The 23,937-nt window shown below is 38.0% G+C and overlaps 1 protein-coding gene across 2 annotated transcripts in view; it reads right to left on the minus strand.

Moving 5' to 3' along the window:
* Nucleotides 1–23,937, minus strand: part of PRKG1 (protein kinase cGMP-dependent 1) — a 1,378,000-nt gene that overhangs the window by 1,199,739 nt on the left and 154,324 nt on the right. For both annotated transcript variants that reach the window (XM_040254675.1, XM_040254674.1), the window contains exon 2: nucleotides 470–636. In XM_040254675.1, coding sequence (XP_040110609.1) covers nucleotides 470–636 — 167 coding nt within the window. The remainder of the gene's footprint in view (nucleotides 1–469; nucleotides 637–23,937) is intronic.

Below are 23,937 nucleotides of genomic sequence, written 5' to 3' on the forward strand. Positions count from 1 at the left end.
TCAGACACATAGGAGACACTGAAAACATTCTCTTTTTATAGAAGCAACATAGTGGAAGGCCAGTCATATAATAGGAGGTAAAAGTGGAGTTGAAGATAGTTTGATTATCTGACCAAAAATACTTCCAATAGACTTGAGCTTCCATTGAAGCTTTGAGTTTGCTCAATGATCTGACAGTGTGTGGTCTTACGCAGTGCAATAAATAGCAATGTTTTTTTCATGTTATTACCCTTTCCCCATGTCTGAAAAAATACTAGATTTTCATTTTAATAATTCCAAACACAAACACTTCAAATGATTAATCAACCTCTGTGTCTAAGCAGTGTTCTCCCTCTTTTCAAACTGTTTCTCAACAACAACAAACAAGAAAAATGGAATTGTCTCATGTAATACACTGCCATCTGTGTGCCAGCTGATAAGATGAAAAGAGAATATTTGAATGTCAGGGGAACGTGGTTACAAAGCATACCTTCCATGACATACACCAGTGACCCCACATCTCCTTCTTTGATGATGCAGCTGTCTTTGCCGTATTCCACTGGGTACATACAATCCACAATCTCTTGGATCTGCGACAGCTCCAAGTTCTTCATAAAATCATTGTCAAGGATGGCCTCCTTTATGAGATCCTTGGACCTGCGGTAAGAGAGGGAAGATTTACTGGCGCAACTGACAAGCGCTTTCACAATCGGTGAGGTTGAGCAGAGCCAGGCATACATTTTCTTGTTAGGAATCCAAGAATTTCCTGACTGGCCCAAGAGTAACTCCATGGAAGCAGGAAAGACACTGAGAGATCTCCCTTTAAGTAAAGTATCATTAGATGAATATGGGACCAGTACCTAAGCAAAATCACAGAGTTCCATTTTGCTTCAGGATTTTTTTTTTTTAACCCAAAGACTGTTGGCAAACCAATGGACAAACATCTTAAACTGAAGCTTGAAACTCAGCTAAAGAATGAATGGGAACAAAATACAACAAAATTGTATAGAAGAAACAGTATTATTACTAAGTTTATAAATTATAAAAGAGTATCAGGATATACTGTGCTACACACAATTACAGTAAAACACAACATGTTTGCTTATTTTTAGGTGCCTCTTCCACCAGATATTACGCTCCCTGAGGGCAGGGACAGTTTATATTTCTTTTCTCTACTCTATGCCCAGTGTCTACTACAATACCAGTTATATATAGTACAAGTGCTCAAGGAAAAAAATGATAAAGAATTGATATTTAATTAGCTGTTCAGAACAACTGATATAAATGTCAGAGTTCTTTATCCATATCTCATGCTTCTTTAGAGAATATTTATCTCTTCAAGCAGCTTACATTGAGGTAACCAGGCAGATAAAATTATACTGAACAAGTTGTTTTACACAACATAGCTTAAACGTGGGATTAAACAGGTAGTCTCCAGGAAACATGTTTACAAATTCTCTAATTGGGATTCAGTGGTTAATGGGAAAGTTTTTCAGAACTTAAAAGAGGGTGATCATTTAATTCTCTGGGAAAAGAAATACCGAACAACTTCCTGGGATATAAAAATCAAAGTAAAGGGAAATGGAGAAATACTGTGTCAAGAGCAGCACAAAGTGCTGTCAGAGAAGTCAGAAGCTGGTTACGACAAACACAGAGACCTTAACAACACGGAGGGTAAGAAGCGTATCTGGAATTTTATATTAAACATCTTAATCTGAACAGCACCTGGCTAGAAGCCGGTCTTCGTCTTCATTTGCTTAACGAGTGGCTTTCAGGGAAGCAACCTGCAGTAGTGAACACTGACTACAGCACCCGCAACTCCCCAGTTCTGCTCGACTGCCACGCTAGACCTCAGTCTAACTGATCCAGCCTTCACACATCATCTTTTGCAATGATTTGGTTCTGAGTGAATAAAAAGGTGCACATCAAAATGAAAACAATGCAAACTCTATCAAAATGAAAACTCCACTTAGAATGGGCTGTTTTGAGGCAATTAAACTTTTCTTGAAGAGTTAATGGCAGGGAATTAATTATTATACTATTTTTAAGTGAAAAAGGAGGATACAGAGTAGTCTTTAGAATATGAAAGCGTGTGTGTGTGTGAAATGCAAAAAAACAGGCTTTCAAGTTATATATATTTGGATCCCAATCCCAGTACTGTCATGTATTAAAAGTTAGCAGGTTGTCTTACTTTTCTGAATTTCCATTTTATAAAATGTAAAATGGTATTTTAAAAATTAGCAGACACCAACAGGCGCATGAAAAGACACTCAACATTTCTAGTCATTAGGGAAATAAAAATTAAAACCACAATAGACATCGCTCCACGCCTATTAGAATAGCCATCACACACAGGAAAAAGATAAATAATAAATGGTGGTTTGGATGCAGAGAAAAGGGAACCCTTATACAATGTTAGTGGAAATGTAAATTGTTACTGCCACCATGAAAACCCGTGTGGCGATTCCTCAAAAAATTAAAAACTAGAACTACCATATGATCTAGTCATTCTACTTCTCTGAATATATCCAAAGGAAGTGAAAACAATAACTGGAAAAAAATCTGAATTATCATGCTCATAGTAAAATTATTCACAATAGCCAAGACATGAAAACAACCTAAGCATCCCCAATAGATGAATGGATAAAGAAGTTGTAATGTGTGTCTGTATCTGGATCTAGATATATAGATACACAACGGTATATTATTCAGCCGTAAAAATGAGAAAATCCTAACATTCCTAAAAACACAGATGAATCTTGAAGGCATTTGTCTAAGTGAAATATATCAGAGAAAGACAAATACTGTATGACCTCACTGAGCACTGAAGAATTGATGCTTTTGAACTGTGGTGTTGGAGAAGACTCTTGAGAGTCCCTTGGACTGCAAAGAGATCCAACCAGTCCATCCTGAAGGAGATCAACCCTGGAATTTCTTTGGAAGGAATGATGCTAAAGCTGAAGCTCCAGTACTTTGGCCACCTCATGTGAAGAGTTGACTCATTGGAAAAGATTCTGAATCTGGGAGGGATTGGGGGAGGAAAAGGGGATGGAGAAGGAGAAGGGGATGACAGAGGATGAGATGGCTGGAATGGCATCACTGACTCGATGGACGTGAGTTTGAGTGAACTCCGGGAGTTGGTGATGGGCAGGGAGGCCTGGCGTGCTGTGATTCATGGGGTCGCAAAGAGTCGGACACGACTGAGTGACTGAACTGAACTGAACACTGTGATAATCATTTTTCAATATATGTAAATCAAACCATCATGCTGTACACTTTAAATATATATACTGATATATGTCAATTATTTTCAATAAAACTGAAAAGATATGTGAAGACTGGTAAAAAGATAATGTTACTTTCAGTAAATGGTGCGTGAAAAGGTGATGATAGTAACTGCAGTTGCGGTAACAGGAAGTAGTAACAGAGTGTGCAGTCATGACTTAGAACAGTATCAAAAGGAAATAAATGTTGGCACTGGTTGCCTTTGGTGACAGAATTATATTTTTTCTTTCAATTTTCTCTAAAATTTTCTAGAATGGGCATGATTTTCATATGAAAATTTCTTTAATTTCAAAGGTAGTTTCTGAAAAGCAAGGGTGCTGTGAGGAAAGATAAAAATCTACTGCTTGTTTCAATAATGGCCTAGATACTTAATACTGCTGGCTGCTGCTGAGTCACTTCAGTCATGTCCGACTCTGTGCGACCCCATAGACAGCCTCCTACCAGGCTCCTCTGTCCCTGGAATTTTCCAGGCAAGAGTACTGGAGTGGGGTGCCATCGCCTTCTCCGAAATTCTTAATACTGGTTAACTGTTATTGGTATAATCGATATTACTCTTTACAATAGATTTTCTTTCACATGGCATGTGTCTAAATACTAATGGTAGGAATTTTCACTTCATGAACAGATGGTGATGAATGGCCAGAATAGAGCTTCAGAATAGACTCTATTTTAAAAGTCCTGTTTGTGAGAATTTTACTTTAATTTGCCAGAACTATTTAACTGTATGTTTCCTTCAACGTTTTTTTTTTTAATTTTATCTTCCTAAAATCTTATTTCTCCTGAGGCAGAGAGTTATTTCCATTGAATATTCAACATAAGATGCAAAACTCTGTCCCCATCTATAATTTTCATAAGCTCTCCCTTCTTAATTATCTTTACCATTCCTGACCTCAAGGTCAAGAACCCATAGCAACTACATAGTGACTCCTGAGATCTACTGTTCTAGGATTGCTTTTCCAAATAACAGGACTTATTTGATCTTTAAGAAATTAATTTTAATCAAACTGCATAATATTCTCTTTATTAAAAATTCCTTTATTTTCATTCAGTCAGAGTGTAAGGTCATCAATGGGTTCATATTTTTTAATATAATAAAGACTAAAGACTAGATATCAATCCCAGAGTCCCATCTTGTTTAACTACAGATGGTATCTTATCTTTTGGGAAATAATAATGCTGCTCCATTAAAATCTAAGCCCTAGAAATGCTTCAAGATTAAAAATAAAGCCTTCTTCCAAGAAAATAATTAGCTACATCCAAAGAGGACTGAAGAAAGCCACTTTCTTTCTACTCATAAACAGTACAATTAACCTGCTTCATGAAGACATCAGAAAAGATGACACAACTTAGTCTTATACAGTCCCTTAGAATTATTCGAGTTTTCCAAGTGCTTACCAAAAATTGGAGGAGAAGAAAGGAATTTCAGGATGTGCTTGCTTCTCCAACTTAATTTCAAATGGAGAACATTCAATCTCAAGTCCCTGAAGAAACTAACTAGAGGCTTTCACCTTTGCCTTTGTAGTACTTTAAAATAAACTGAGAAATATAGGACCTGTGTCTTATCATTTATCCATTTATCCCTTCATAGAGGTATTGCCCAATGACATTTGCCTCCAAAATATCCCAAATAATCCCTCTCTGCCTTCACAGAGTGGTGTACCTTAAAGACGTTCTTGTCAGTGAGCAATGCTCAAAGCCCTGCCTCTTCATGTAATTTTCCTTTAAGTCCTTTCCCACTGAAGGCTTGAAACCTTAGGGCAACTCTCATTAGTCTCCACTTGCTCCAACATTATAAACCATAATCAATTCGAGCCTCCACCTAACTCTTCTTGGAATCTTTTTCTTTCCCTGAAGAAGCAGTCTAACACAATCATTGTAACTAACATGTGATGCTGTATGTGGGATCAGCTGAGCTGTGTTATCAGTCTGGGAGCTGAGGAAAGCTGCTATCGCAAGTTCCAGAAGGTGACTATCTGCCCTAACCCTGAGAATATATCTTAACAACATTTTGCAAGAATTCAGTAGCCTGACCTGAAAGGCGAAAGAAGCAAATACAAAGATCTTGATTTTTTTTTTTTAATGCTTCATGTCTGCTCCTGTGTACGAATAATCTATTTCTTTTTTTTTTTTTTAAAAAAAGCTCTTTCTTCCACACTCAAAATTTGTGACTTTTTCAATCCAAACAACCATAAAAGTAACTTGGTTATTTCAAGCTGGCCCTATTGATTTCTCATCATCAAATTGTCAGCCTCTGAAATATTGGCTTTATATAATAGTGTGCTGTTAAATGCACTCTCCAGGGGGAAAAAAAAGCCCTGGTTTGTAGTGTTTGCCAATTTCCATGGTATAAATACTCCCACCATAGCCAATTTCAAGCTACTAATGCAAAGTCAGCCTGCTTGCAAAATTCCTGAAAATTTAACAAGCAATTCTTATATGAGCCAGTCTGTTGGCTTCAACACATCAGATTTAGATTCTTTTCCTAACACCCTAAGAATTTAGTGTGCCTTCATTTATAAATGCTAAAACTAACATGATGATCCTTTCCTTCCTTAAAGATTTCATTAGGTGGTATAATATCCCCAGATAACCTTTGCCAGGATTAGCAACAGGTCTTCCAAATTTTCAGTTTAAGAAAATGAATTAGAAAGCCCACTTCCCCATTTATTTACTGCAGAGAAAGTTCCCAAATATACACAAAGGCTAATTGACTTTCTACACAATTTTAGATAAAGTGGGCAATCTGAGGTATGCATAGGTAAATGTAACCTACCTCTCTAACGAGAGAGATGGTATTATTCACTACAGATCAACAGAGCCTCATTAGTTTTCTAAACATGAAAGGATATTCTACATTGTGGATATCATGTAGTAGGCTCACTATATCCAGAGAGCGCTAGTGTTATGTCACGTGTGGAAGGCTGTTTCAGGACAAGTTGTCAGGAAGGCTTCTCAAAGCTGAGGACTGCGTAATAGAATTCACAGAGAAGAGCATCCTGGGTAGAAGGAAAAACAAATATGAAGGTTCAAAGACTGGAAGGAACTTGATCTATCCAATCAGTGTTCAGTAAGGAGACCTATGAGGCTGAAGCACAGAGTGAGCTAGAAGAAAAGGAAAAGGAGAATAAGATTGCAAAGGCAGGCAGGAATCCAGTCTCACAGGGCCTTGAAGGCAGTGATACAGAGTTTTACTTCATTCTAAAGCCTTAGGGATACAGTGAAGCATTGATGATAAGAAGAGGGAGAATTTGCAGGTAACATATCTGGCATAAGGAATACATAATATAAGTTTACTTTTTTATTGGAATGTAGCTGCTTTACAATGTCATGTCAGTTTCTGCTGTACAACGAAGTGAATCAGCCACACATATTCATGTATCCCCATTTCTTTAGTTGCCTTCCCATTTAGGTCACCACAGTGCACTGAGTGGAGTTCCCTGCACAATTTTCATTAGTCAGTCTTCATTAGTGATCTGTTTTACACATAGTAGTATATATATATATGTTAATCCCAATCTCCCAATCCATCCTGCCCTCACCTTCCCACCTTGCTATCTGTATGTTTGTTCTCTATGTGGATGAACTTATTTGCAAAACAGAGATAAGGTTAGTTTAAATTGCTACTGAGTTCATAGAAGCTTTATGACATGTATTTCATCAATTAACAGATATTTAAAGCATAACTCGTCATCCTGATAATAAGGAGTTCTTATGACTGAAACTCCTGGGAACCACTGTCGCACAACTCCTACACTTAGCTATATTTCAAATCACTAATTCTCAGGCAACTTTTACATATAAGAAGAGAATGAGATCTCATCTCCAATTTCAAGCTATGTCCAAAGATCTAAAAGATATGCACTCTTCCTTCACAGTCCCACTGAACACATACCAAGCAACTATAAATATGCCCCAAACATGGCCAGAAATGTGAGAATCAAATCAATATCTGATCCCTTCATTTGATGAAGACTTCTAGGCACTTAAAAAAAATAGTTAAAATTATTACTAAGAATGAATATTGGCAAAAGCAATTTAAAAATATTTTACAAAGATTCTATAATCAGCTTTACACAGAAGAACTGTACAAAAATGATCTTCACAGCCCAGATAATCACGATGGTGTGATCACTCACATAGAGCCAGACATCCTGGAATGTAAAGTGGGCCTTTGGAAGCATCACTACTCTAGTAGTGGGGGTGATGGAATTCCAGTGGAGCTATTTCAAATCCTAAAAGATGATGCTGTGAAAGTGCTGCACTCAATATGGCAGCAAATTTGAAAAACTCAGCAGTGGCCACAGGACTGGAAAAGATCAGTTTTCATTCCAATCCCTAAGAAAGGCAATGCCAAGGAATGCTCAAACTGCCACACAATTGCACTCATCTCACGCGCTAGTAAAGTAATGCTCAAAATTCGCCAAGCTAGGCTTCAGCAATACGTGAACCGTGAACTTCCACATGTTCAAGCTGGTTTTAGAAAAGGCAGAGGAAACAGAAATTAAATTGCCAACATCCACTGGATCATTGAAAAAGCAAGAGAGTTCCAGAAAAACATCTATTTCTGCTTTATTGACTATGCCAAAGCCTTTGACTGTGTGGATCACAATAAACTGTGGAAAATTCTGAAAGAGATGGGAATAGCAGACCACCTGACCTGCCTCTTGAGAAACCTATATGCAGGTCAGGAAGCAACAATTAGAACTGGACATGGAAAAACAGACTGGTTCCAAATAGGAAAAGGAGTATGTCAAGGCTGTATATTGTCACCCTGCTTATTTAACTTCTATGCAGAGTCCATCATGAGAAACGCTGGGCTGGAGGAAGCACATGCTGGAATCAAGATTGCCTGGAGAAATATCAATAACCTCAGATATGCAGATGACATCACCCTTATGGCAGAAAGTGAAAAAGAACTAAACAGCCTCTTGATGAAAGTGCAAGAGGAGAGTGAAAAAGTTGGCTTAAAGCTTGTCATTCAGAAAACCAAGATCATGGCATCCGGTCCCATTGCTTCATAGCAAATAGATGGGGAAACAGTGTCAGACTTTATTTTTGGGGGCTCCAAAATCACTGCAGATGGTGACTGCAGCCACGAAATTAAAAGATGCTTACTTCTTGGAAGGAAAGTTACGACCAACCTATACAGCATATTAAAAAGCAGAGACATTACTTTGTCCACAAAGGTCCGTCTAGTGAAGGCTATGGTTTTTCCAGTGGTCATGTATGGATGTGAGAGTTGGACTATAAAGAAAGCTGAGCACCAAAGAATTGATGCTTTTGAACTGTGGTGTTGGAGAAGACTCTTGAGAGTCCCTTGGACTGCAAGGAGATCCAAGCAGTCCAACCTAAAGGACATCAGTCCTGAGTGTTCACTGGAAGGACTGATGTTGAACCTGAAACTCCAATACTTTGGCCACCTGATACGAAGAGCTGACTCATTTGAAAAGACCCTGCTGCTGGGAAAGATTGAGGGCAGGAGGAAAAGCGGATGACAGAAGATGAGATGGTTGCATGGCATCACCAACTCAATGGACATGAGTTTGGGTAAACTGCGGTAGTTGGTGATAGACAGGGAGGCCTGGCATGCTGCGCTTCATGGGGTCGCAAAGAGTCGGACACGACTGAGTGACTGAACTGAACTAATAATCAATTTTTTGACTGATAAAAAGCACTCACTAAATATTTTTAGTGCTCCAAGGTCAGTATTAGGCTCATATATCAGAACAAGCATAAATGCACTTTCCTGGTCCTTGATCTACAGTAAAGTATCTTCAATTGGCAGCTCAGAAGTCCAAACCTCAACTGTAATTCACGGTTCTTTTACTCAGATATAGTCATTGTAGGGTGCCTTAAAAAGCATCTAATTCCAGGAGTCACTGTGGCAAGATATCTCCATCTATATACTGTGAAATATTCAGTGAATCATCTAGAAGCGAGAAAACTCATGGAGTAGTCCTCTCACCGCCTCAACTGTTGAGATTCTGCCCAAACAGTAAATCCTATTTCTAGCCTAACAGCTTTCTTGAATGAACTCTGTAGGTATAGAGCTAAGAAATATCAACCAGCTCACATTTTTAAAGACAAAATTCAATCCTGAAAAACTATGGGCCAATTGAGATATTTCCCTAAAACTGAAAATCAGTTTTCAACAAGTTTCAGACTAAATTTTCACATCAAGCAACTCTGCCATAGCTATCCCAATCTTATCACAAAACAATCATGAAGAAATCAAGACTATTTGCAGCATTCATATCCATAATCAGCTTAGGATATAAAACACTGGAAACACTGGGCCAAAATATTATGATAGTAATGTAGCTCCTAAATGGCCAATAATATTAATCTTCTATTACATGCATCCCAAATAATTTCAAGTTGCCATTTCTATTTTTTTTTTTGTAGTTCTAAAGTAAATCAGTATCCACTTGAAATTTAGATATTATAACTCTAAACAAAAATAATGATTTGGGTCAAGGCGAAAAATGGTTGACCCATAAGATATTTGTTTGCTGATTTATCACTTACAGCTTAGTCTTTTGAACTGATACTCATTCTTATTGACTAGGAATTATGCTAAGTACCTCTTGAAATCACTAGTTATGTTAACAGATGGAGCAAACTTGTACTAATTAAAGGAAAAAAATGTATTGCTCTTTGTAGGTGTTCATCAACTTCCAAAAAAATCAACATTAAAGTCTCCCTTTCAACTACTGCAGTCATTCAGTGCTCCAGAGAGGCATATAACAGCTACTTCACACTAGTGAGCCTAACTCAAACTAGAGCAGTCTCCAAAAGAGCCCAGCCCAAACTCCTGTTCTATAGTTCCCCCTCATACCACTGAAGAAGAACCATGGGGTTTCACAGAAGAACTGCAAAGTGCTTTCCACGAGAATAATGATCATAAGAATTTCAGGAGAATGAGACCACACACATTATATTCCAAAATATAAGAACCATGTGGCTGGATCTTCTATGATTAACTCTACTTTTGAAGTTAGAGATCTAAACTGCAAAACAAAAAAGAGCAATGATGGGGAAGAAAACATTTGACATATATTTATATGTCCAATTTCAATTCAACATTTCAAAGCAATTTCTTTCTTATCTTTCAGTACACACAAACAGCTGAGATCTCTTGGCGTTTACTTGCTCACAACAAGGTCAGCATGGTTACACTATGAACATCCATTAAGTTCCTCATCACCCACGGTGACCCTGCCTGCAGGGCACAGAGTGGGAGCCATGATATTCTGTCTAGTCCTTTGAAACGCAACAGCTCACATCATCACCATGTGCTGTCATTTCAATTACTGCAATGGCTTGATTTTAAAGTTGATCATTAAAGACATTATTTCAGAAAAATTATCTTATTCAGTTGCTTCTCAGATTTAATCTCTGAGATAAATTATCTAACATTTTAAATTACCTTACATTTGTCTGAATTCAGCAGCAGGAAAATAACATGTTTTGCTACCAACCCCCCTACACCCCAAATGCACACTTCCTCTTGGCTGAAAATTATGACTTGGGTCATTCATTATTTCCTCTGGTGATGCTTCCAGAAAATGAGAGCCAAATTTAGCCTTGCTACAGTGACCTACAGGTCATAAGGAGGCAGATCATCTACTTTGATGAACTTGGTTCGATTTCTTATCCAAACAGCTGTATACATTGGGCTTTAATACACTAAGAAAGTGAAAGTGGTTCAGTCGTGTGTGACTCTTTGTGATCCAATGGACTATATAGTCCATGAAATTCTCCAGGCCAGAATATTGGAGTGGATAACCTTTCCCTTCACCAGGGGAATTTTCCCAACCCAGGGATTGAACCCAGGTCTCCCACATTGCAGGTGGATTCCTTATCAGCAAACTTGTACTGGAACCCAAGAATACTGGAGTGGGCAGCATATCCCTTCAGCGGATCTTCCTGACCCAGGAATAGAACCGGGGTCTCCTGCATTGCAGGCAGATGCTTTATCAACTGAGATATCAGGGAATACATCAGAATACATTCAATACATTACATTTTGACTCTGCCTGAAGGGAGATGGTGTATATACTGAGATTTTTTTTTAATAATTAAAATTGAAAAACCAAACAATCATTCTCCTACTTGTGAAAGCTCTGACGTTTCAAGGCTTCTTAACCAAAGTGAAAGAATTAACCAATAAAGACAGCAAAAGTCATCATCATAATATTACTACATCTAATATTTATTAAGGAGTTACTCTATGTACTGCAATGAAAAGCAACCCCTCATGTAAGTCTCACAATGAATTGATAAGTTTGCCATCACAGAACTAAGGCTCAGAGCATATAACCTGTCCAATGTTGCACAGTGAGTATTGACAGGTAGATACAGGGTTTAAACATAAAGCCATTTGACTTAAACCCAAGCCACCCTCTACTAAATCACTTCTATGAACACAATACTTAACTTTATTCACAATTTGCATAAACTATCACAATTATAAAATCCAGAAGCAAATATTCTTCTTACTTATCACTAATACTGCTAAAGTAAAAATGCTATGCTTGGATAGTATGACCTTTTACCTTCAGAAAGCATTTCATGCTTTCAAAACAATTTTACATATAACATTTCATTCTATGATTGCCAAAAACCTATGCAGAAGGTAGAACTGATGTTACTACTATTCTGATTTGACAGATAAGAAAAGAGAGTCACAAATGGTTGTTGTTCGTTATTCAGTTGCTAAGTCGTGTCCAACTCTTTGCCACCCTATGGACTGTAGCAGGCCAGGCTTCCCTGTCCATCACTGTCTCTCGGAATTTGCTCAAACTCTGTCCATCGAGTCCATGATGCCATCATCTTCTGTTCCCCACTTCTCCTCCTGCCCTCAATCTTTCCCAGTATCAGGGTCTTTTCCAATGAGTTGGCTCTTCACATCAGATGGCCAAAGCATTGGAGCTTCAGCTTCAGCATCAGTCTTCTAATGAATCTTCAGGGTTGATTCCCTTTAGGATTGACCCATTTGATCCCCTTGCAGTCCAAGAGACTCAGTTTAAGTAAGAGATTAAACTAGAACTCAGTATCTACTGACTGCGAGCCTGAAATAAACACTGTTCAGACCTTCATTACACGCCCTTTCATGTTCTCTCTGTCTCTTGATGCCTTTTTTCTCTTTGTGTCTCTGTCACTTTGCCTCTCTCACTCTCTCTGTCTTTCATATCCCTTTGGCCATTTTAATCTTTCAACTCTCTTGGACAAAGACTCAACAAATCCACTGAAGCAGTATCAGCAGGGAACTCTGGCCATTTGACAATAATTGTATAGTTTAAAAAATTCTGTGATGGTTCATTCAGAGAGACTCCCTTTCTGATCTAATTCATTCTTCACATCACAGAAGTTTAAGCATGTCTTGTGGCTTTTACAGACAGATATAGTCTCATACAGAAACACCTCCTGAATTCAGCAATGTAATTCAATTTATTCTGATTTCAGTGTTCACACATTTGTTCTCTCCTCTCTGTCTTGAGCACAGACCTGTTATCTGTCTCCTTTCCTTCCTACAAACTCTGCCTCAGATGGATTTGATATATAAATATGGAGGGAGAAAAGCATTTTTAAAAATTTACTATTACTTCAGGTGAGTGTCTGCATTTGAATTCAAAACGACAAAGGAAGCTCTCTTTATGCTTATAGGATAAAAAATACAATATTCCAAGAAAACCTCAAAGTCACTCATTTGTAATTAATGTAACTAATGATCTGTAATATACATATATTTGAGAAGCCTGAATATAAGAATCTAAACAGTAAATGCTTTCTATGTAAGTACTGATAGTCTTACAAGAGAAATCTAAAACATAAAAAATGTATAAACTTAATAAAACGTTAGTATAATAGTTCACATACTGTAATCTAATAAGGTAGCTACCTTAAATTTTTACTGAAGAAGTTAGAGAGGGTATGAAAAAAGGGAGAAAGGGAAGAAGAAAGATAAATAAATGTGATTTTATAACTTGAATTCACTATCTGTCATCTTGTACCACGCTGCCCTTTAATGTTCTGTCCCTTTCAGTGACAGTTAATATTTATTGTACTCCCAACACAACAAATCTAGGTTCAAATTCAGCCACTGCAGATAAATACAAGCAAAAGTGATTGATGGGTTTAAAATACAACAATAATTATCCACAAAGTGATGTAAAAAGTGACCTGGAGTTGCTGCTAACATGAATGCTATATTTATGGAAGTAAACCACACCTACAAATCTGCAAGATCAACCCTAAAATGTAACCGTTGTGAAATAAGGTCACAACCATCAGCAAGAGAAATACAAAAGAAACAGAGAAACCATAAAGAGGTTCAGGCAGGCCATGAAGCCAAGGAGATGAATATAATAAATAAATGCCGAAGACATGGGGCTCATAACAAAAGTGCACCTGAACTGCAAGCAACGTATCTGCAGGAATGTGACTTAACTCCGCATGAATGCTTCAAGTCATGTGGAGGGGGAACTCAAAGAGCTTTGCCAGTTCAAGGTTCCAGAAGTCAGAGCTGGGTTACTGAGGTTGTAGGGAGGGAGAAGAGGGGAGAGCTGGTCCCTGAGGTCATAGGACACTGAGTAAAAGTGGAGGCTAGAGATAAATAGCTTAAATAATTTAAGCCAAAGGCAGTTCAGGCAGAATAAAGCCCAAGACAATGGCTCTTCAAGCTATGGCAAAGAGATGGGACAAAAGGATTCAGAGGACCAACAGGAGGCTGCGTTTCCAGAATATTTCTGCAATCTTGGCTCTCAGAATTTCAGGGTATTCCTTCCTGGAGTGGTTGGGTTATAACTCACTCACAAATATAAATGTGCTTCAAAAGATGCAGGGACTGTTGGGCAAATATTTTGTATACAGACCTTGCATGGTTTCCACATTTTTGTCAACCTCTAGAATGAATGAGGAAAGCTGGCAATAGGATAGAAAAATATGAAGAGCAGGAGGTGAGCCGTGATGATTCTCTACCTTTACTTGTGGATAGATTTCGAGGTACACAGAGAGTCTTTATCTTTGTAGTCCTTTTGGACATGTTCTCTCACCTCACCTTCCCAATAAAAACTTCCAGAAATGAATTACTCATGCTAGCTAGAAAACTGGTTGATCTTACACTTCACTTCCATCCCATATCATTCTTCAAAACCAGGCTGATCCAACTATTCACAATCGCCAAGACACAGAAACCACCCAAACATTCACTGACAGATGAATGGGAAAAGAAGATGTGGTATGTGTATACAATGAAATAATACTCAGCCATAAAAAAGTGAAAGAATGCCATTTGTGGCAACCTGGATGCAACTAGAGATAATCCTTCTAAGTGAAGTAAGTCAGAAAGAGAAAGAGAAACACTGAATGGCATCACTTATATGTGGGATATATAATGATACAAATTAACCTATCAATGAAAAGAAATGGAATCATGGACAGAGAACAGACTGATGGTTGCCCAGGTACAGGGGGTTGGGGAAGTGATAGAGTGAGAGTCTGGGGTTAGCAGAGGTAAGCTTTTACAGAGAGAATGGATAAACAAGATCCTACTGTATACCACAGACAACTGTATTCTATATCCTATGATAATCATAATGGAAAATATTTGAAAGAGTTGATTTACAATGTTAATTTCTGATGTACAGCAAATTGAATCACTTCTAGGTATGTATTATCACTGTTATGTGTGTGTCTGTGTATAACTGAACCACTTTGCTGTACAGTAGAAACTAACACAATATTCTAAGTCAACTACACTTTAATTTAAAAATTGATAAAATAAAAAAAATAGAAAGTATGTCTTCTACATAATCATGAAGATGAGGGAGTTTTTTTTTTTTTAAGGAATTATACCACTAAAAATGTGATTGATTTGTCTGATCAGCAGTGATTCCATACTTAACTGGGATGTTATATTTGAATAATTCTTGTAAGTATATCTCCTGTGCAAATATACTTTTGATGGTTAATAAATGTTACTAGTCACTGCAGTTTCAAGATAAAAAAAGACCATCCTGCTCCAGGTGTACTTGCTACTAGCTGCTCTGGCAGTCTGTTCAGCCTGACCCTTACACCGTTCATTCATTCTTTCCATCAGCAGTCACTTCTTGCATGCTTCCTATACAGCATGAGTACACCCAGGAAAATGAAACACAGCTCACATTCTAGTAGCAGAAGATGGACAACATAGAGGTAAACAAACAAATAACACCTGTTAAAATAGAGAAAATATTTGGAGGGCTACAGAATGGATGTTGAATGGAGAATCAAGAAAAAGATCTATTTGGAATCTGAAATGAAGACCTGTCTGAAAATATTTATTCTGAGATTGAAGGATGAGATAAAACATCCCATAGGAAATCTAAGAGAAGGGAATCGAAAGCAGGAGAAACAAAATGTTTTCAGGCTCAATTTAGAAATGGCAGAGTCTTCTGATGAAGGGGAAGGATGGCTGGAGATGAATTTGGCGATGGGAGCAGGGGCTGGTTAAGACACGCCCTTGCAGACTGTGGGAGAGAACTGGATTCCTAGTGAAATGGGAAGCTATTCACAGGGTGAAACAAGGATGGTGAATGACATTGTCTGACTTATGTTTGCAAAGGACCACTTGGGCTTCCACTGAATAAACTGAAGCAATTGCAAGTAGAAGGAGAAGGGAAGAGAGAGCTCAGAAGATGTTGTTGCACTAATCTCACACAAGACGTGGGATGGTTGAGGTTAAGAGGGTGACAAGAGAGATGGGCAGAAATGTGAATGAATTGGAAATACATTTTGCAAGTGGAAGTTATGGGACTTACTGGTAGAGTGAATGTGAAGAGGTGGAAAAGGGAACAGTCACAGGTTTCCAGCTTAAGCAACCGAATGTTTACTGAGATGGGCTGAAGTGGAAGCCCAACTTGTAGAACTTACAAGTTCCTGAGGACCAAACAACCCTATGGTTGGGGTTGAAAGAGAGACGTAAACAAGGAATGAGAAATACCAGAAATAGGGGAGTCAGTCAGGCAAGTTATGGAAAGAAGTGTTCCAGGGAGAAGAAATAACTAACTTTTGATTCTTCTCAGAGACATATTTTCCAATATGATTAGTTTTATTTTATTTTAGCCTGGCATGCTGCAGTTTATGGGGTCACAGAGTTGAATGCAACTTACCATTCAGTTGATTTATAATCAACTATTGTTTCTGGTATACAGCAAAGTGATTCAGTTTATATTTATTTATATATGAGTGAGTGAGTGAAGTCACTCAGTCGTGTCCAACTCTTTGTGACCCCATGGACTGTAGCCTACCATGCTCCTCCATCCGTGGGATTCTCCAGGTAAGAATACTGGAGTGGGTTGCCATTTCCTTCTCCAGGAGATCTTCCCAACCCAGGGATTGAACCTGGGTCTCCCACATTGCAGGCAGACGCTTTACCATCGGAGCCACCAGGGAAGCTCATATATTCTTTTCAATACGATTCGATTTAAAACATTGGTCTGACATGATTCAATAATTATTATCAATGAACACTGTAATGCAATTAAGCAACAATAAGCCCTGCTCTCCTCTGTTCTATTTTTTTTAATCACTTGAAAATATTCAACTATGACTTTATTCCTCAGATTACTTTAAGCATAAGGGTATCACAGCAACTGACACTTGCTTGGAAACAGAATTACTTGAAACAAAGCCAGTAAGTTTGACTGTCATCCTTCACATTTTAAAAACCACACATATCACACATTCTACATATATCTATACTAAGGCTGCAAAGTCTGCTGCGGTAAGGTTATGCAAGGAGGAGGTCACACTATCTATTTAAAAAAATATACTGAATACTTAAGAGACTGGATTCCTCCTCATGTATAAAATCAAAATGGCAATCAACAGGAATTAAATCAAAATTACACTGTCATCTTTGGAGTGAGAAGGATTCCTCAGTATGGAGGAAATGCACTTTTTTAGCAACAGAATAATCCAGACAAGAAACCTGTTGAACACATTTGATGCTTGTACCAAGTTACTGCAGATAAAGAACCATTAAGCAGAAAGGCAGGCAGTAGAGAGCATGAAAGTGACTCAATATTAATCATACATTGACTCATCCAACATCATATAAGCTTCATTACCCTCCCCTCCATTTATTTCCTAAGCTTAGAACTGTATTATAAATGGCACCATTCATAGAAATGACTGTATCATGAGGATCCTGACCACTTCTGTATTGAACACAGTACTGGGAGTTCTAAATGTCAATAAAGCAAAGTTTTTGTCCATAGTTAATAAAATGAATATCTCATTTCACTTTTGACTCTTGAGTTACTATTATATTTACTATTTATTTCTCACATTCATGGATAATTTTAGTCATTAAACCTAGTTTCTTAAATAGTTTAAATTCTTTGAAAACATGGTGGGGAATAAATAAATAAGTAAAAAGTACATTGTTATTGTTTAGTTGCTAAGTCGTGTCCTACACTTTGCAACCCCATGGATAGTAGCCCACCAGGCTCCTCTGTTCATGGGATTTCCCAGGCAAGAATACTGGAGTGGGTTGCTATTTCCTTCTCCAGGGGATCTTCTCAACCCAGGGATCAAACCCACATCTCCTGCTTGGCAGGCGGATTCTTTATCAGAGTCACATGGGAATAATTTTTTTTTTTTTTAAGGTCTGCACATTTATCTTTTTTTCTTTTTTCTTTTTTTTTTAATTTATTTTTTATTTTACTTTACAATTCTGTATTGGTTTTGCCATACATTGACATGAATCCAGCACGGGTTTAACCCACTTTCAGGGAGATGATGACATGCTAAGCTACCCGTATCTCCATATTCAGTTCATGCTCACTTGAAATTCAGCTCAAACATCATGGAACCAGATTCCCCACTGATAACTTACACAAAATTAGCATAGAGTTTTCTTACCACTATCAGCCTCCCCTGTACATTATGGGGATGACCAAGATGTCATGTCCTTTCCTACTGGAAGTTTCAAAAGTAACTTTCAAATTATTATAGTCCCCTGTTATCCCTCCAGCAAAACCCAAAAGTACTTCCTCTGACAACATTTAATCACCAACTTCTTTTTGCATCTTTCCTTAACTGAAGCCTTGGCTGAACCTTCAGCTCTCTATTACTTAAAGGAGTATGGCCATTTCTTTCCAATATTAAATGGTCTTAAGAGATATTATTCCAACTGGTTATTCTGAACCTGTCACTCACTTTGCCACAGCATCAAACTACTATAAATTAAACTCCTGCCTCACTAACCCCAACCCTGAATGCCCTTTGGGATGTGTGATGGTCACGTCCCAATTCAGTGGCATAACTCCAAATTTCTCCTCTTCTATTGCATTGCCCGCTGCCACTTCTCTTCAGAGAAATTTATTTAGCATGCTCTTCCCTGGTGGCTCCGGGGGTAAAGCGTCTGCTTGCAATGCAGGAGACCCGGGGTCGATCCCTGGGTTGGGAAGATCCCCTGGAGAAGGAAATGGCAACCCACTCCAGTATTCTTGCCTAGAGAATCCCATGGATGGAGGAGCCTGGTGGGCTACAGTCCACGGGATCGCAGAGAGTCGGACACAACTGAGTGACTTCCCTTTCACTTCCTAACAGTGGTGACAATAAGGTTTCAATTAGGTCACATCTGTCTCTAAGTCATTATAAAGAACACCCTCATTTAACATTATCAGAGTATTTCCATGTTCTGACCATTTTCCACCCACTCTGGGTATTAGTCAGGAAGATTTTGTAAAGATACGTAGGACCCACCCAAAACTTCGATTTCAGTTGGCCTAGGGGTATGACCCAGGGATCTGATGTGTGCACTGTCATACACATGTCACACCATGCGAAGTGTATTTTAACTACACATTCACATGTAAAAGTATATTTGATTTTATGAAACCTAAGCTTTTAAAAATGCATATTTTACCAGTTTTTTTTTTTCTCTCCAAGTATCATCAGTTCAAAATAACATTTTGTAAGACATAAAGAATGTGGCAGAAAATATCACACTTTATCTTGGAAGTCCAGTTTGCAAAACCATAAATACTGAACTTTAAAAATAAAAGAAATGACACACATAGAGAACCGCAAGAAACTTCTCAATTATGACTTTGCATGAACTCAGAGAAAAGAGGCAGAGGCTACAGGGTATTATTTCTCTGAAATACTCTTTCCTTTGCTTATATGATGCAGTCTACTAATTTTTCCTCTCTCCAGTTTTTCTCTCTTCTTTCTCCTCTTCCTCCTTTTTCTTATTCTTCCCTCTCCTTCCTCTCTCTCTCTCTCCCTCCTATATCTCTTTCTCTGCTATTCTCTCTCACTCTCCTTAAGAGTTCCTCCTCCTTGCTAAACCACTTAGCATTTATAGTTCCTGGAGCTCTATTCTCAGCCTTTTTTTTTCTCTTTTAATTTACATACTCTTCTTAGATAATCTTACTGAAATTACTATCTATATGCTGACACAGCCTAAATCTATATCTCACACCAGACTTATTTCTAGAGCTTCAGCTCAAAGGCTTCTTGTCTATGTAAGTACTTCACACTCACCTTGAGAGGTGAAGTGACTCACCATCGTCACCGCCGACTGCATCTTCCTTCCCAACCAATCTGCTTCTTCTCCAGGATTCTCAACCTTGACCAATAGCATCACCACACCCACTCAACTACTCAAAATAGAAACCCAGAGGTCATTTGACCTTCTCCCCTACCCCTCACCACAATATCCAATTACCAAGACACACTGATCATTCCTCTCTCTTAAATTTATCTTGAATCTATCTACTTCTAGTCATCTCCAGGCTACTTTTAATTTAAGGTATCTTCATCTATCATGTAAACTAAACTTTGTTTCTTAATCTCCCAGTTGGTGTCCTGCATCCATACTTAATCCTCTTCAGTCTTTTCTACCCATTGTAGTAATCTTTTAAAAACTAAATAACAAAACAGAAATCTGGATGTAAAAGTTATTAAATGTAAATCTTGTGAATCTTAAACTATTACAAAATTAAAAGTTATATAAAAATACAACTCTGATTATATTCTTTGCTTTCTGCCCCACCTCTTCTTAAAAACTTTAAATAACTCCCCTTAAATAAGACCAACATCCTTACATTCGCTTTCAAACCCACTCAAGTTCTGGCCTCCCTCATGCTCCATTTTCCTTTTTTGGACTTGTACTACAAGTACACTAGCCTTTTAATTCCTTAAAAAGGATACTTTCTCTTAAAAACTACAAATAAATCATTCCCTCTGCTCAAACCTTTGTTAGTCGCATTATCCGCCTGTTCTTCAGATCTCTACTAAGTGTCCTTGCAAGAGTTTTCCCCAGCCTTTTTCTGCTGATCCATCCCTTCAAACTAGATGAATTCAGCCTCTTTGAGGTTCGCACAGCATCTTTTACTTCTCCTTTTGTAAAATGCATCATGCTTGAAATTTCTTGTTCAACATCTCCTCTCACCTCAGTAATCCATAAACACAACAGTGTGAAGGAATTAATGTCTGGCAAGAAAATATTTGAGTCAATGAGTGTTTAAAACTGCTACTAAAATCCAAACTATTCCTCAATTTCATTATTTCTCAGAGAGTCTCTGGACTGTACAGACATTGGTTATTTAATAATACTTACTTTTCTAAAATTAGCAATACTTTTCATAATAATTTATGAACCAAGATTTCAGGGTGATAGTATACCAAATGTTGCACTCTGGGGGAATGATATATGCCAGTTGTTAAATAAGACCCAAGTGTAGTTCAAAGATAGAACTATAATGCTATTTAAGTATCTCATAAAGGAAAAAATTATAAAATATATATTTGTATTCTAGGAAGAGCTCTATAGGAAGTCTACAGATTAACATTCAATCAAGTATGTGACGAAAGATGAACTACAAAAGACTGGCATTCATTATTATTTTTTTTCTATTAGTATCCTGGCTTCCCTGGTGACTCAGCTGGTAAAGCGTCTGTCTACAATGCGGGAGACCTGGGTTTGATCCTTGGGTCGGGAAGATTCCCTGGAGAAGGAAATGGCAACTCACTCCAGTACTGGTGCAGGCTACTCCGTCAATGGGGTCACAAAGAGTCGGACATGACTGAGCGACTTCATTTCACTATATGTGCTCAACTTCCCACATTCCCAGTACAGTATACAATAACACAGAGTGTTCAGTGTCTTTGTAAAGTACTTTCAAGTCTACTACATGCCACAATGAATCAAAAGATTTTCAAGTAGAGGAAATCATCAGTTAGAAATTCAACCCCTGGTTTTAAAAATGAGGAAGCTGATGAGATCAGAGTTAATGCTACAATCAGGATTAGAATATAGGCTGTCCAGAAGCTAGGTGACAAAATTCTACCCACATCTGCACAGATATTTTAGAAATTTCAAGAAGTGTGTCAATGTGCAATTATTTCTAACAAATTAAACCCTTGGCTCCTTTTTAACTGAAGTCTTTCAAAAGTACAAATAATTGTTAAATCTCAAACCAAGGAGTATGTAATTCAGATTTCTGACAATGGTAGGTATAAGAATCAACTGATGTCAAAATTCTGAATTCAGTTTTCACATCATTAAGACCTTCTTAAAACTCTGAATTCATAAGTTTTGTTTTCTTATGAGTTCACTTTAAATTAGATGTAAATGAGGGGCTAGGGAGATAAAAGTCACAGAAAGCTTATGTCAAGATCCAGGAATGAATTCATTAGAAAAAGAAGAGGTATGACATTGGTTTGGTTTTGTTTTGTTTTTATGGTTCAAGTTAATGCCTTTAGACTGCAAGGAGATCCAACTAGTCCATCCTAAAGGAGATCAGTCCTGGGTGTTCATTGGTAGGACTGATGTTGAAGCTGAAACTCCAATACTTTGGCCACTTGATGCAAAGAGCTGACTCATTTGAAAAGACCCTGCTGCTGGGAAAGATTGAGGGCAGGAGGAGAAGGGGGTGACAGAGGATGAGATGGTTGGATGGCATCACCAACTCAATGGACATGGGTTTGGGTGGACTCCTGAAGCTGGTGATGGACAGGGAGGGCTGGCATGCTGTGGTTCATGGGGTCGCAAAGAGTCAGATACGACTGAGCGACTGAACTGAACTGAATGCTCTGAAAATGTCCTGTCTCTCTCACTGGCACCAGTACCATTTGTCTTTTTAATGGTAATTTTTTCTCTACAAAAGACACACAATCCTTATCTACCCATTGACACATAGACTTTTTTAGTGTGCAAATTACTGCTCATAATTCACATGAGTGGGATTTAATATCCTCCCTTTGATAGTAAAATCATGTGTAAAAGCTTGTAGGGGATAAGTAAATAAAAAACTAGGCCATCTTTTTTTCATATTATCTAGGCTAAGGTATTAGAAAACAGAGCCAGGCAGCAAACATTCAATAGTGGCCCAGCAGAGAGGTTGTAGAAAGAACTAGGTTTGAGTCTCCTTTCTGCTCCTTCCTCACCTTCTGGCCATGACTCCATCACCTGTGCCAATCTGTTATCTCATCTGTAAAATGGGCATGAAAACACCCATCTCTAGGGTTGTTGGAAAGATCATCATACAGGAAATGGGATAATAGTTTAAGTGCCTAGAAGTAATAAGTGTAAAATGGATGGCAGTTGTCATCAAAATGTAAGGGCCGTGGACAAAGGGCAGGAAGAGGAAAGGTGTCCTACTTTGCAAGAGCGGCACAGCCCTGGTGGAAGTGAGTTCCTGGGCAAGCCCAGGTCTGTAGCTGGTATGTGTGGCTGGAGGACTTGGTGCCAACAAGTCAGTAAGAGGGGCAGTGGCAGACTGTTGCTTTTTCCATTACACGAAGGTCCCCTTCAGACAACTAGGAGCATTTGCACTGTGGTCCCCAACTGTAGGCTTCTCTTGAGGGGACATTCATCCATAAGAAAGAGGGATAAGAGAGGAGTCTCCTACATCTCAAACTTTACTGTAAAGTTTTGTCTAAATAGGTTAAAATGCAGACACCCAGGCCTAGCCCAGGGATTCAGATCAGTAGATCTGGGCCTTTTAAACAAGTATCTTAAATTATACGTATACAGATGTCCACAGACCACACTTGGAGGAACACTTTATTAGACCAAGCTCTGAATGAAATCAGACTGGCAGAGAGTTCTGTCTCTTACAGAATTATTCCAGGTTCTCATTAAAATGTCTTTTAAAAACTACATTTTAATAATAGACCTTAGGCTTTCATGGAGCGTTGAAGTAAGAAGCAGCCCTGTGATGACAGCACTTACAACAAGTAAAAAGTTGACTGTTATGTCTTCCAATGTCCGTTTACTAATCTTATTAAATACATGTCTCATTAAAAATTGCCTAACATTTTATTTGAAAATACATGGGATATGTTATATTTATATTGGTATATGCCATCTATATATATATATATATACACATATATATATATATATACACACACACACCATCCGTGATATATATTAAATCATTGGGCCAGTTGACTACGAAAACCAAAAATCAACTTAGAGCAAATAGCCTTAGGAATACAACATCCAACTAGCTATCTGGCCTAAAGAGACCCAAACTCAAATAAACCAAGATGGAAATAAGAACAAATGATGGAGGTTCTACCGTTCATTTTAAAAAGACCTAATTATAATATTCTTCTGTATAAGAGAGCATTGAGTCAATTTTTCTACTATAAACCCATTCATAAAGT

This window comes from Oryx dammah, unplaced genomic scaffold (genome assembly GCF_014754425.2).
Source record: "Oryx dammah isolate SB20612 unplaced genomic scaffold, SCBI_Odam_1.1 HiC_scaffold_14, whole genome shotgun sequence".
NCBI classification, from domain to species: Eukaryota; Metazoa; Chordata; class Mammalia; order Artiodactyla; family Bovidae; genus Oryx; species Oryx dammah.